Consider the following 13,218-nt stretch of genomic DNA (forward strand, 5'->3'; position numbering starts at 1 on the left):
GACTCTGGTTCTAGATCAGACTCTGGCTCTGGGTCAGACTCTGGTTCTAGATCAGACTCTGGCTCAGACTCTGGTTCTAGATCAGACTCTGGCTCTGGGTCAGACTCTGGCTCAGACTCTGGTTCTAGATCAGACTCTGGGTCAGACTCTGGCTCTGGGTCAGACTCTGGCTCTGGGTCAGACTCTGGCTCTGGGTCAGACTCTGGCTCTGGGTCAGACTCTGGCTCTGGGTCAGACTCTGGCTCAAGCATAGACAAGTCTTCTGTTGTTCAGAAATTTTAATTCAATAAAAAGGTTTCTGTGCCGCTAGATAACAGTAGCTCTTTTATCAAATTCCAAAAATGGCCGAAAGGGGTGGGGGTGTGGTATTAAGTGCTTCATTTGCTTTTAAAAAGACAGCGTCAAAACGAGTTGAACCAAGACACCTCAGAAAAGTGGTGAAAGAGGGGCTTGTGGAGTTACAGTAAGGAGGAATTGCAGTTAAAATGTTATATAAAACACCAAATGAATGATTTAAATATGAAAAGGAAGGATTTAAAAGCACACTGAAGGTTAAAAACTTACTGCTGGTCCTTCTTGATGTGACAAACGTAGTGGCCACACATGGTGCTCGTTCCCATGTGACTGATGAATGCAAACAACTCGTACTCTGGATGAAGAGAATCAGACCAGCGGTTAGCTCTAAACCTGATGTGACACTGATGTAAACAAAGAACAAGGATGTTTTTCTCTGAACTCACTTCCTGGTCCGTCTCTGACGCGAGGTCCAGGCGGAGGATCCCTGCCTCCCTCGCTCTCCGCAGCAGAGCGGCCGCCTTCAGACACGTCCATGGACTCCAGGTCGTCCAGGTGAGAGAAGATCCAGTCCACCGCGCGGTCCAGAACGTTACTCTGTGACGGGAGGAAGATGAAAGTAAGACATGACAAAATAAAATATTATTTTTGTTGAGTTTCTTACACATTTGTTAAAGTTAGAGGGTAAAAAAATCTTTGCTTGTTTTAATTTGTATTAAAGGCCATCAAAAAAATGGAAAGTGCAAATACATAACTTCACTGTTCATCTACAGCAGGGGTGTCAAACTCCAGTCCTCGAGGGCCGCTATCCTGCATGTTTTAGAGGTTTTCCAGCTCCAACACACCTGATTCAGTGATTSAATTAACTCTTCAAATTGGGCAGAAGCCTGTTAATYACCCAGCGATCAAAATCTGGTGTGTTGGTGCAAGAAAACCTCTAAAACATGCAGGATAGCGGCCCTCGAGGACAGGAGTTTGACATCCCTGATCTACAGAAAACATATTTCACCTTTTTTTTCCTTGTCCTGTTTTCTTACACTCTTTTCTTAGACACTTCTGAGATTTGTCGAGGTTTTTTTTTTTTTTTTTTTTGGACTTACAGCTGAGACAATCATCTTGCTGCCAAGTACAATTTTATGCCTGTCAAACTGCATTATCTTTGGTGTTTTTCATAGATGAACCTACAAGCTGTTACCTAAAAACACAAATCAAAGTAGGTCCTGTGCCAAGATGGCTGCTGAAAACTGACTTGTTCTTCTTTTGAGATCTGTGAATAAGTCACAAGTGTGGAGAGATAAAGGCAACTATAATGTATAAATGGAAAAAAGTGTGATAATTGAATTTTGTCAAAATAATAAATGCCTCACGTATGAAGATAACGTCTGAAACGTATTTTTTTAATCCTAAAGAATATTTGAAGTACTTTTCTGAGCAGTACAAAGAACTATCAATGATTTTGAACATTAAACCCCTAAATTTTCACATTTCCTGCACGCTCGTAAAACTACTTTCAATACCAGCAGGAAAATCCCCAAATCCAAACATTGTATGAAGTTATCTCTTTCACATGATGTCAAGAAATCCTCATTAAAATGAACAAAAAATTAGTTTAATTTTCTGGGACAAAGCAAGCCATGTACCTGGAACTGCTCTTGACATCAGGGTGATCTCAGAAAATGTGTCTAAAAAATCTATTAAAAGTGAAAATCACAATCTTTTTTACTCAACTGAGTAGTTTTACTTTTGGTTTTGGCCAAGAAGTCACAAAGTGTCACCATAATGTCTGTCAACAAAGAAATACTTGTCTTTTAGTTCAACACTGGCATTTTGTTTAAGTTGTGACTTTTCCTAACCATGCACTTTTATTGTCTATACTTTACCAAAAGTTGACACAAAGGTTTATTATCCTGGATTGTGTACAGGTGCTGGTCATAAAATTAGAATATCATGAAAAAGTAGATTTATTTCAGTAATTCCATTTAAAAAGTGAAACTTGTATATTATATTCATACATTACATACAAACTCATATATTTCAAATGTTTATTTCGTTTAATTTTGATGATTACAAATGACAACAAATGAAAATCTCAAATTCAGCATATCAGAAAATTTGAATATTACTGAAGACCAATAAAAACAAAAGATTTATAGAAATGTTGGCCAACTGAAAAGTATGAACATGAAAAGTATGAGCATGTACAGCACGCAGTATTTAGTTGGGGCTCCTTTGGCCTGTATTACTGCAGCAATGCGGCGTGGCATGGAGTCGATCARTCTGTGGCACTGCTCAGGTGTTATGATAGCCCAGGTTGCTCTAATAGTGGCTTTTAGCTCTTCTGAATTGTTGGGTCTGGTGTATTGCATCTTCTTCTTCACAATACCCAATAGATTTTCTATGGGGTTAAGGTCAGGAGAGTTTGCTGGCCAATTAAGAACAGGGATACCATGGTCCTTCAACCAGGTACTGGTAGCTTTGGCACTGTGTGCAGGTGCCAAGTCCTGTTGGAAAAKGAAATCTGCATCTCCAAAAAGTTGGTCAGCAGCAGGAAGCATGAAGTGCTCTAAAACTTCCTGGTATGTGGCTGCGTTGACCCTGGACCTCAGAAAACACAATGGACCAACACCAGCAKATGACATGGCACCCCAAACCATCACTGACTGTGGAAACTTTACACTGGACTTCAAGCAACGTGGATGAAGTGCCTCTCTTCTTTTCCTCCAGACTCTGGGACCTTGATTTCCAAAGGAAATGCAAAATTTACTTTCATCAGAGAACATGACTTTGGACCACTCACCAGCAGTCCAGTCCTGTTTCTCTGTAGCCCAGGCAAGACGCTTCTGACGCTGTCTGTGGTTCAAGAGTGGCTTGACACAAGGAATGCGACAGTAGAAACCCATGTCTTTCATACGTCTGTGTGTGGTGGTTCTTGAAGCACTCACTCCAGCTGCAGTCCACTCTTTGTGAATCTCCCCCACATTTTTGAATGGGTTTTGTTTCACAATCCTCTCCAGGGTGCGGTTATCTCTCTTGCTTGTACATTTTTTTCGACACATCTTTTCCTTCCCTTCGCCTCTCTATTAATGTGCTTGGACACAGAGCTCTGTGAACAGCCAGCCTCTTTAGCGATGACCTTTTGTGTCTTGCCCTCCTTGTGCAAGATGTCGATGGTCGTCTTTTGGACAACTGTCAAGTCAGCAGTCTTCCCCATGATTGTGTAGCCTATAGAACTAGACTGAAAGACCATTTAAAGGCCTTTGCAGGTGGTTTGAGTTAATTAGCTGATTAGAGTGTGGTACCAGGTGCCATCCATTTTGAACCTTTTCACAAGATTCTAATTTTCTGATATGCTGAATTTGAGATTTTCATTTGTTGTCATTTGTAATCATCAAAATTAAACAAAATAACATTTGAAATATATGAGTTTGTATGTACTGTATGAATATAATATACAAGTTTCACTTTTTAAATGGAATTACTGAAATAAATCTACTTTTTCATGATATTCTAATTTTATGACCAGCACCTGTATTTGTGTTCATTTGATCAAATGTATAAATCACTGGTATGTAGTTTAGACAGCAAAAAATGTCTGAAAATTGTCATGATTTGAGTTATGGACAGAAAGTTAGAAGAAAACAAAAACAGTCAACTATTTCTCAAGATGTCTTTAAGAGTTTACAAAAAAGTCTGACTCGTAAATAATATAGAAAATGAGAGGTGAGTAAAGACTTTGTGCAATAACATGCTACAAAAAGAACATGGCAACACTCAGGTTTTATTTCTGCATCGAGTTTGATTCTGACCGTTGCTCGGAGTGCTTTGGTTGCCTGATCTCGGCTGAAGCCCATGGACACGATGGTCGCCAGGTGTTCCTCGGACAGGCTCTCTGTGGGAGTGGTTCCAGGTCCAGTGCTGCTGCCTGGCAGCACCAGTGGAGCTGAAAAGTCTGCAACGACAACCAGAAGATGAGAAGATGAAACCCAGGAGGGCTGGACTGGAACGCAKCCTGGTAACTTCCTGTTTTCCTCTGCACACACCTGGATCGTCCATGTGGCTCATGGTCCAGTTCATGGCAGCGTCGATTCCAGTGTTTCCAGTGTAATACACGGCTTTCCTGCAGGCCTCCAGTGGGAATCCCATTTCACACAGCTGGGACACAGTGGAGTCATCGAGAACAGGAGCTGAGAGGGAGRAGAGACGGAGCCCTTGAATTACTTAAAAGCAATTAAAGAATAAAAAATAAAAATACAATTTAAAAAAGGGACGTGTAAAAATCATGTATGAAAACATTTTCATGACTTTTTTTAATGCGAGTCAAATCAAATCATAAAATAAATGAACCAACGCAACGGACAGACTCGTGGAAACAGAAAAGTAGGAAATAAAAAGCGGACAAAAAGTACGACGGAGGAAGAGAAAGAGCAGAAAAGACAGACAGACTGACACAGCAGTGGGGAGTACAGCGAGTCGTCCTCGTCGTTGCCATGGGAACCCAGGATACCTTTAACCTCCACATCTGGGGTCATGAGTGGGGGCGGGGCCACCTCAGGTAGAAGCTCCTCCCCTGGCTGCTGACCGGTGGCACGCAGCGCGCTCAGGTCCAGAGTATCCGGAACGTCGATGCTCACATCTGTTCGAACAAAACCAGTCAGGTTATAAAACGGTTTGTTGCAAATAATTCACAACTCCACAACATCAAAGACGTGTCAGGAAATATCCTTTTAATTTTCTTCAAGTAGCTGACAATATTCTTCAAAAAGGTTTCCCAAACATTAAACTGAAGGCGAGGAACAGAGACTTTCTAAAATAATATTTCATGTATAAAATTAAAAACAGAAAACGTAACTTTAAGATTATACTGTAAAAAAATGAACAAAAACAAAATGAGCATAATACCTATAAACACTAAGAAAGTATTTTGTAGATCCACAAAACTACAGTGAAGCTTTGTTTATTCCATTAGCAGATAATCCTGTGAAAACATGAAGCATTCTCTTCTTCAACACAAACTCCAGACAGACTCTTTGCTCACCCAGTTTCTTCGGCACCCAGTCGAGGCCAAAAGTAAACTTTTTAATCTGGATGACCAGGTGGTCGGGGAAAGAGGCAAAGCGGGTTGTTCTGACAGGTGAGACAAAAAAAAAAGTGACATGAATACACACATTTTAAAATGTCTCAGTGAATGTTTCCGTTTGTGAGACCAGGTCTGATCTTACTTGGTAGCAGTAGTCTTTGCTTGAACGGCTGAACTCCAGAAGTCTGTGAGGATCTCCGGTTCACTGAGAGCTGCCATGCAGGCTGAGAAGGGGATTTGTGCACGCACTGTTGGTGCTGATGAGTCCCCCTCCTCGCGGCGGCGCTCCGCTTCCTGAAGCTCTTCTGTGAAACATGGACAGTAAACCAACTTAACCACTTGTGTTTAGTTTGATAAAAAATCCTGGTGCATTTATAACAACAGTTGATAGAGCTGTACGATATATCATCTGAGGATCGTCAGCGCAGTGTATGCATGCACAGCTGTCACACTGCAGGTCCTGTGATGTAGGAGGAACATTCAATCAACATCTGTTCTAAGGACTAAACCATAATGCTTGGTTTATACTTCAAAATGACGTTAGACAGCTGATTGGTGATTATGTCATTTCAGAGGTCTTTTTCTGACTGAGATGAATCAGTGTTGTGTTGAGAGAGGAGTGGAAGGAGGATTTTTCTTGTTAAAGGCGGAACAAGAGAGGGGTGAACGTCTGCTACATGTTCACAGTCTACAGGATCAGACCAGCTCCTCAAAGCTTCGTCTTCATCTTCCTAATTTAACCAGCTTCAGTGAACAGATCATTTTCAGCAAAATGACATGTAGAAAGATGCGCTGCTCCGAGTGCTGCTCTGCACCGCGTGAGCAAACATGCCCAGGAAGTTCTGACGGATCACACCCTGAGAGCCGTACAGACCACAGGACAGAGTTCTGACTGGAGACAATGCACATGACGGCTGTCACTGGGGGATAACAAACAGAAGTTATGCAATTTTTAGYCACTCAGCAGAGAGCGCAACATGTGACTGGAAGTATAAATCAGCCTTAAATCTAGGGCTGCAACTAATGATTATTTTAATAATCAATTAATCTGTCGATGGTTTTTTCTATTAAATTGGCCAAATCATTAAAATGCTTAATTACATAAATAGAATTAGATATAAATTAATTTATTCCTGTATAAATTAGGGATGCAATTTATCAATTAATGAATTAATCTGAAGTTGATTTATCTTATAGATTGACTAATGACTAATTGATAAGCAGCCATTTTCGTAAAAACCAGTTTTCTATTGAATCAAGAGGGTCTTTTCATAAAATGAAGGATTTTTTTAATATGCTAAATTAAAAAAGGAGCACATCATAAATATTTTAACAATTGATTTTGCCAGCTATATTAAACACTGACTGAAAAAAAAGTGGATTTCTCATGCATTAATAAACTTGGTTAAAGATATAAAACATAACAAAACAGAAATTTCATAGGTTGCTGAATGAGGAAAACAGATAAAAAGAATAAAATATGATATTTAGATGTAAAACTATTATTAATTTATTATATTAAATTATTAGAATTTATTTGCATTTAGAATTTTTTTACTTTTTTTGCTTCCTTCTTTTTGGTTCTGGTCTGTGGCTAAAACGAGCCAGTAAGCGGTTCTGAAGCAGCGCCCCATCTCTCCCCTCTCCCCTACTGAGTCAGACCAGGAGTTCTGCTCGCGTCTTTCTTTTTTTTTTTTCCTGCGTCCTGAACCTTTTTGCTGCTTATAAAATAACTTTGAGCATCGGTCACAAAAAGAGACTGGAGGGTTTTATATTTCTGGCCCGAGAGGAGGAAAGAAATGGTGGACTGAGGTTTGTTTTTTTCCCCCACAGGAGGTGCTTCCACCTCGCGACGCGGCTCGCATCAAATCAAACCGACATTTAAGAAAAATTAAATGTGGCATATACTTTTTATCATAACTTCAGATCTACTTGGCCTAACAACACAATTTAAAAACTGGTTTAAAGCTTGAAGTTTCCACTTTTCACTCGAGGTCTCAGAGAGGGCGGATCTTTACAGGTAGTGTTTTTTTCTTCCCAAACTTTATTTAGATCAGCCAGCATTGACAATGCTCTGCGGGTGACGTAAACCGCGACACGGTGAGGGACGCATAACTCGCGCGACACAAAATCGATAATGAAATTTGTTGCAAACACTTTAAATAATTTATTTTTATTGATTTTATCGATTCATTGTTGCAGTCCTACTTAAGTCACTGCACTATATGGTCGCGTGTTACAGCTTTTATTTTGACAAGTTACTTTTGCTGACGAAAGCGAGTGGCTTTGTGTCAAAAAAGCTAAAATTTTATTTTGTTTTGAAACTTCTGGGACAATAATGGCAATATTCTTCTGAAAGGTGTTGCTGGAGAATTCTCAAGCTGTGGAGGAAGTCAAGGTTCTTGAAAAACAAGGAAAATAAGCAAATTTACAGAAAACGGGGAGAAAAAAAAAAGAGGTCAAATTCGGTTAATATTAAAGTGCGATAGAAATAGAAACCAAGAAATACACAGAGGCAATACATTAGATGGTAAAACACAGTTCCTGTTTGCACATGACAGATGGACACATGAACTCAGGTCCCAGCACAATAAAAGCAATAAGAGATAAGAATAAATCAGACTAAACATACTTGTAACATGCATAAAAAAAGAGGTAAGATTTATTTATTTTTATTTATCGTTATTTTACCAGGCAAGTCCCATTGAGATCTCAGATCTCTTTTTCAAGGGCGGCCTGGGCCTGGAGGCAACCTATTTTACGTGTTTTTAGGGCTGGGGGAAACCGGAGTACCTGGAGAAAACCCACGCAAGCACGAGGAGAACATGCAAACTCCGCACAGAAAGACCCCAGGTCCGAACCGGGGATCGAACCCAGGACCTTCTTGCTGTGGGGCGTCGGTGCTAACCACTGAGCCATCGTGCTGCCAAAGATGAGTGCAAGTTAGAACTTTAAGCGTTATTCAAGTCACCTGTTGAAATTTCAATGTCAATTTTTTCTAATATCATGCAGCCCTACTTGTTGACATCTTAAACCTTTGACCCGGTGCTCCTCACCTGTGTTAGTAGCATGGTCCATGGGCACAGGCAGCTGCACAATGTAATCCACCCGCTGTGTGTACTTGGCTTTTTGTGACTGCTGGCAAACTATCTTCTCCTCCACCAGAAACCTGAATGCTTCTGATGGATTGGCCCCAGAGCGACAGTTTCTCTGGAAGAGGGAAAAAAGAAAAGAAATGAAAGACAATGTTTTAAAGAAGACTGATGAGAGACAAATCGAAAGAGAAAGGCAGCTTTACCTCCACCATGTTTATGAAGTGCAATAAAAACTCCTGGGCATCCTGCTGTCGATTGGTGGAGAACTCTGGGTGGCCTCGTCCGACGAGAGCTTTAAACATTCGAGGCGCTATTCCGATTTGGTCACCCTGCAAGAAAACCATCAAGGGAAAGGTGATGAGTTTGAATTTAGCTTCACCTATTTGAGAGAAAACCCCCGAAAACAAGAAACTTAAGACTTTAAAATCCACTGTGACACGTCTGCTTCTTCTTACTCTAGGTTCAGATGCACCGTTTTCATCTCCAGGGTCTGGTGCTGGTTTGGAATACTCTCCTGACAACAGCCCATAACCCAGTTTAGCTCTGTGGAAAACAAACAAAGCTGACATCAATGAACAGCCAACAAACCTCATAAAGCAGAGTCCTACAGGAGAGGAGGATTTAGAGAAGAGAGTGGAAAGTTTATTCATGAAGGAGAGACTTTGTTGTGCAGTTTAAACAACGTCTGCTTTTCAAACAATAAATTTTTTAATTAGTGTTTACTGAAGTGAGTTTTCCTTCCATTAGTCTCACATACAAGTAAAACTCTTCATTTATGTTCCTAATATTAATGTATTATTCTAACTAACTGGACTGGGACTGCTAGCAAAAATAGCATTTTTTTTATTAAACCTGGTACAATGCAGCTTATTCTGCAACAACACTGCATCTGAAATATTTTCAACAAGAAAAAAAAAAACAGAAGAAAAACTTTCGATAAAAAAAGAGGTTTGCAAAAAATAAAGGAAAACCACTCATTTTTAAAATATATTATCCATCACTGTCCGTTCTTTACTGCTGTTCCTCTCGGGTGGTTTCAGGCACTTTATGGTAATTTCTGAGTTTGTTTTATCTAACGAGGACACTCACACTTGAGTTTTGAAGTCCTGGGTTGGGTCACTTGGTGCTTCATCAACAATCTTGTCAAAATATGACACGTATCTGCAGGACATGAGTAAAGTGCTTTTGTTATATTAAAATGATGGACATCTTAAATCAGTTTCTTATGTTTTATTCATATTAGATGTAATTTTTTTTCAGTCTGCTGATAGCAATAACAGCTGAGAATAAAAAATGATGGAGATTGATAAATAGAAAATAAATAAATGAAGCACTGACTTGCTCTGGAAGTCTGGAACGGTGAAGAGCACTTGCATGACAGAATTGAGGTAGCAGCTGTTTCCCAGGTTCCTCATGCCGGTCAGACCGGGCCCAAACAGGGGCTTCAGGGTGGTACCAGACTCCTGGATCACCTCCCACTCCCCTACACGCTGGTTTACAGCGATCTCCAACTCTGTCATTGTCCGCTCAGTCTGAGAGGAGAAAATTCAAAACCCATAAGAGGCTGGAAGACATGGAGCGAGTCTTGATTTATAAAAGGCAACAGAACGAGGAGCAGAACTAGTGGGACTGGAGGGTAATGACTGAAGGCAGAAGAGCAAGAACCTATAAAATGACAGCACTGAGTGCTGCAATCTGCCGCCTGCTTGATTTCCAACACTTTCTCTGCACCCTGTGTGTGGCACATCATTAAGTGCATGCAGAAATGTATTAGAGAGACAAAACACCACATTAGAGAACAGTGAGAGGTACATTGATCTTAAAAACTGACATCTGTTTGATCCAAGTTCTGCCCAGGAGAAGCAGATGGTTCAGAAATTAATGGCAGCAGGAAATCAGAAAACATACAGGTGTTCAGAAAAATTGAAAAAGGAGACAGATAAAATGTATTGTTTAGAGATGTTATTGTTATTCAACAAAGTCTGTTTTATTTTATTTCTGCTTGTTGACGGCTCTGTAACAATGAGCTGATATTTTAGAACCATAATTGGCATTGACCTGCAAAACCAGACTCACTGAAGGGCCAGGCACAAAATCCATATTTTTATATTATTATTTATTTAATTCATCTCAAAGGTTCGTATGAACCCAGTCCTGTTGTAAACCAAGCAGTCTGCCTCCCATGGCGTCTTTCTTACAGTGATTTTATCAGTACAGAGAAAAGCAAGACAGCAGCTCGCCATGTCTGTAATGCAAGCATTCAGAGAGGCAGAAGCTGTGTTTTATTGTACGACTTTGAATGGCCTTGTCCCATTGCAAGTGTTTGAACTGCTGCATCCCTATAGTCCCTCCCATTCCCTCAGATCAGCTGCTCCTGAGGGTCCCTAAAACCAGACTCAAACTCAAGGGGATCGATCTTTTGCTGCAGCAGCTAATAAAATTTGGAACGATCTACCGCTCCAACTCAGACAGGAATAACATCAAGGAGACAACTGGAAACAGCAAATTCTCTCTTCAGAATAGCAATCAAGTACTACACAACAGGAAGGGTTAATAGGGTTAACACTGTTGGGTTAGGAAATATCTGCAGCCTTTTGGAAAACTTTATTCGAAGGCAAGCTTAAATTTAAACGTAAGTTTTCATCAAATGCCTAAAGTGGACAATAAAATTAATTTTAGGTTCTTTCTGAAGACAGTACAGCTAAATGGTCAAACTGCTCATTCTGGCAGTTCAGAAGTATCAGAGAAAATTTATCTGTTCAAATTCGAAAATAGTCTGGCTATAGTGCTTTGACATGCAGCTATCCACAAAGGTGTCAGTCAGCACTACACCAGCCCACCTTCTCAGGAGTCTGTAATGCCATTTCTGTTACTACCTCACTCAGAGGTACAGAGGTGCTACAGACATGTTTCAGTTCCCCCTCTCCACCTCAGTGTGTCTTCTTAATGGACAGTGGTGTTCTGAACACACCCCAGTAACAGAATATGGTATCTTCTGATAAGAGTCTATTATGAAGTCTTTTTCATGCAAAGTCAAACTCACCTTCTCCATGGTCATCATGTCGATGCCAAAGTGAGATAAGTGCTCTGGTAACTTAGAATCCAGCACCATGTCATCCTCATCATAGGAATACACATCTATGCATATAAAACATACAAAACAGGTGAAGGCAATGATACACAAAAAGAAAGACATGGTCAATGCAGTTCCAAACTGTCTATAAATTATAGAGAACCCAAATAGAAAAGATTATCCTGAGCTTGTGTTTGCTTACCAGCGCCGTCAGGAGTGATGGTTCCAAGTTTGACAGCGAGCGGGTATCCCGTCTCCTGGTAGTGGAGAAGAGCGTGGTTGTTGCCCCCCGAGCCATCAAAATACCGGCGACCACAAAGCACTTTACCATCCGTCAGGTTCATCCAAAGATTCTCCTGAAGGTCACACACTTCACAACGCCAGCCACTATAAAAGGTAAAAAAAAAACTTCCTGAATTGTGTTAAATCAGTAGATCCTAATGTTGAGTTTAAATTTAGAAGACTTGACATTTTATAGTACTGAACAGAGAGCTGGGACTTCACCTGGGAGGGATCTTGAGTCCGTTGTCAAGTTGTTTCAGGTCAGCTGCATGCTTCGACTCCTGTCTCACCTCTCCATCCCACTGCTGAACTTGTAAGGCGTGAGACACTGAGTCGGCTGCCATGATACCCGCCATTGACAGAGACACCTAGATGTAAAAAAAATAAAAATACATAAACAACCTTAAAAATAATGTGTTTAAAAATATGTAGTGCTTATTTTGTCGTTGATGAGGTAAAGGTGCCCAGCTGCAGTTTCTTGTAATGTACTGTACACTGACATCCAACCAGAGATAACTTACCCGCTCTCTCACAACATCAGGCATTGTGGCAAGGTCCTCTGAAGTCACCTCCTGTCTGTCTGGTAAAATGACCACCTTTATGTCCTCCTCATATTGCTCCTGATCAACATCAAAGCCTCCTTCAATCCCTGGACAGAAGAGAAACAGAAAAGTTAGCAGATATTATTTCTTAGTGAGGAATAGGGGTGTAAGAAAATATTGATACACTGACATATCGCGATATTTCATTTCCCGATACTGTAAAGATATTCTAAAGCCTTGTATCGATTTTTTAAGGTTTAAAACGTCAACTTTCCTGCCAGCCGTTCATTTTTATGTTGTAGTTCAGCCTCTGACCACTAGTTGGCAGCAGTGAGCCAGACATCTGCCTCCTCTACCTCTTGAGCGCCAGAAAGTAAGGGTAACATTAGCATTGTGAGTAAACATTAGCTTCATGCTCCGATAGCTGAATCTGAGCGGAAAAGACCGACACCCTCTGCCATCTAAGCTGAGGTAAGGTTACAAACAGTTACTTATTTGTCAGAATGTCTGTATTTTAAGCCAAATTAAATGTCTCGTGTGCTCTTTTTCCAACTGTAGTCACGTTACGGAAGCCAGGCAGACATATAGCGCATGCGTCTATCACCTCGAGCGAGCCCGGCACTCCCCCGTGACATAAAACTCTGTTGCTCTCAATGGGCCTCATGCAAGAACATGTTTGTATTTTTATCCTAAAATTATGACTTTTGTTCGTACAAAGGGTTCRTACGAACATGTCACATCAGATTCAACAAACTCTTCTATCTTCAGGAAAAGGGTGTAAACAAGCTGCGTAAATTCCACCTGTTCGTATCCAGCTGCTCGTGCACGCGAGAGGAGATTAGCATAATTACCACC

At 40.6% G+C, this 13,218-nt stretch overlaps 1 protein-coding gene across 4 annotated transcripts in view; it reads right to left on the reverse strand.

The window, feature by feature from the left end:
- The window catches only part of usp5 (ubiquitin specific peptidase 5 (isopeptidase T)), an 18,412-nt gene that overhangs the window by 2,107 nt on the left and 3,087 nt on the right, over positions 1–13,218 (reverse strand). For 2 of the 4 annotated variants that reach the window (XM_014013451.1, XM_014013452.1), the window contains exons 4-19: positions 12,343–12,470; positions 12,044–12,189; positions 11,742–11,926; positions 11,510–11,604; positions 9,805–9,998; positions 9,556–9,627; positions 8,922–9,009; positions 8,670–8,795; positions 8,428–8,581; positions 5,514–5,676; positions 5,330–5,418; positions 4,742–4,927; positions 4,335–4,478; positions 4,101–4,243; positions 741–891; positions 565–649 (exon numbers count right to left, since the gene is read on the reverse strand). In XM_014013451.1, the coding sequence (XP_013868905.1) occupies positions 565–649; positions 741–891; positions 4,101–4,243; positions 4,335–4,478; positions 4,742–4,927; positions 5,330–5,418; positions 5,514–5,676; positions 8,428–8,581; positions 8,670–8,795; positions 8,922–9,009; positions 9,556–9,627; positions 9,805–9,998; positions 11,510–11,604; positions 11,742–11,926; positions 12,044–12,189; positions 12,343–12,470 (2,149 nt within the window). The remainder of the gene's footprint in view (positions 1–564; positions 650–740; positions 892–4,100; positions 4,244–4,334; positions 4,479–4,741; positions 4,928–5,329; positions 5,419–5,513; positions 5,677–8,427; positions 8,582–8,669; positions 8,796–8,921; positions 9,010–9,555; positions 9,628–9,804; positions 9,999–11,509; positions 11,605–11,741; positions 11,927–12,043; positions 12,190–12,342; positions 12,471–13,218) is intronic. The other 2 variants (XM_014013454.1, XM_014013453.1) reach the window with 1 other exon arrangement.

The sequence above is a fragment of the Austrofundulus limnaeus genome, unplaced genomic scaffold, assembly GCF_001266775.1.
Source record: "Austrofundulus limnaeus strain Quisiro unplaced genomic scaffold, Austrofundulus_limnaeus-1.0 Scaffold101, whole genome shotgun sequence".
NCBI lineage: Eukaryota > Metazoa > Chordata > Actinopteri > Cyprinodontiformes > Rivulidae > Austrofundulus > Austrofundulus limnaeus.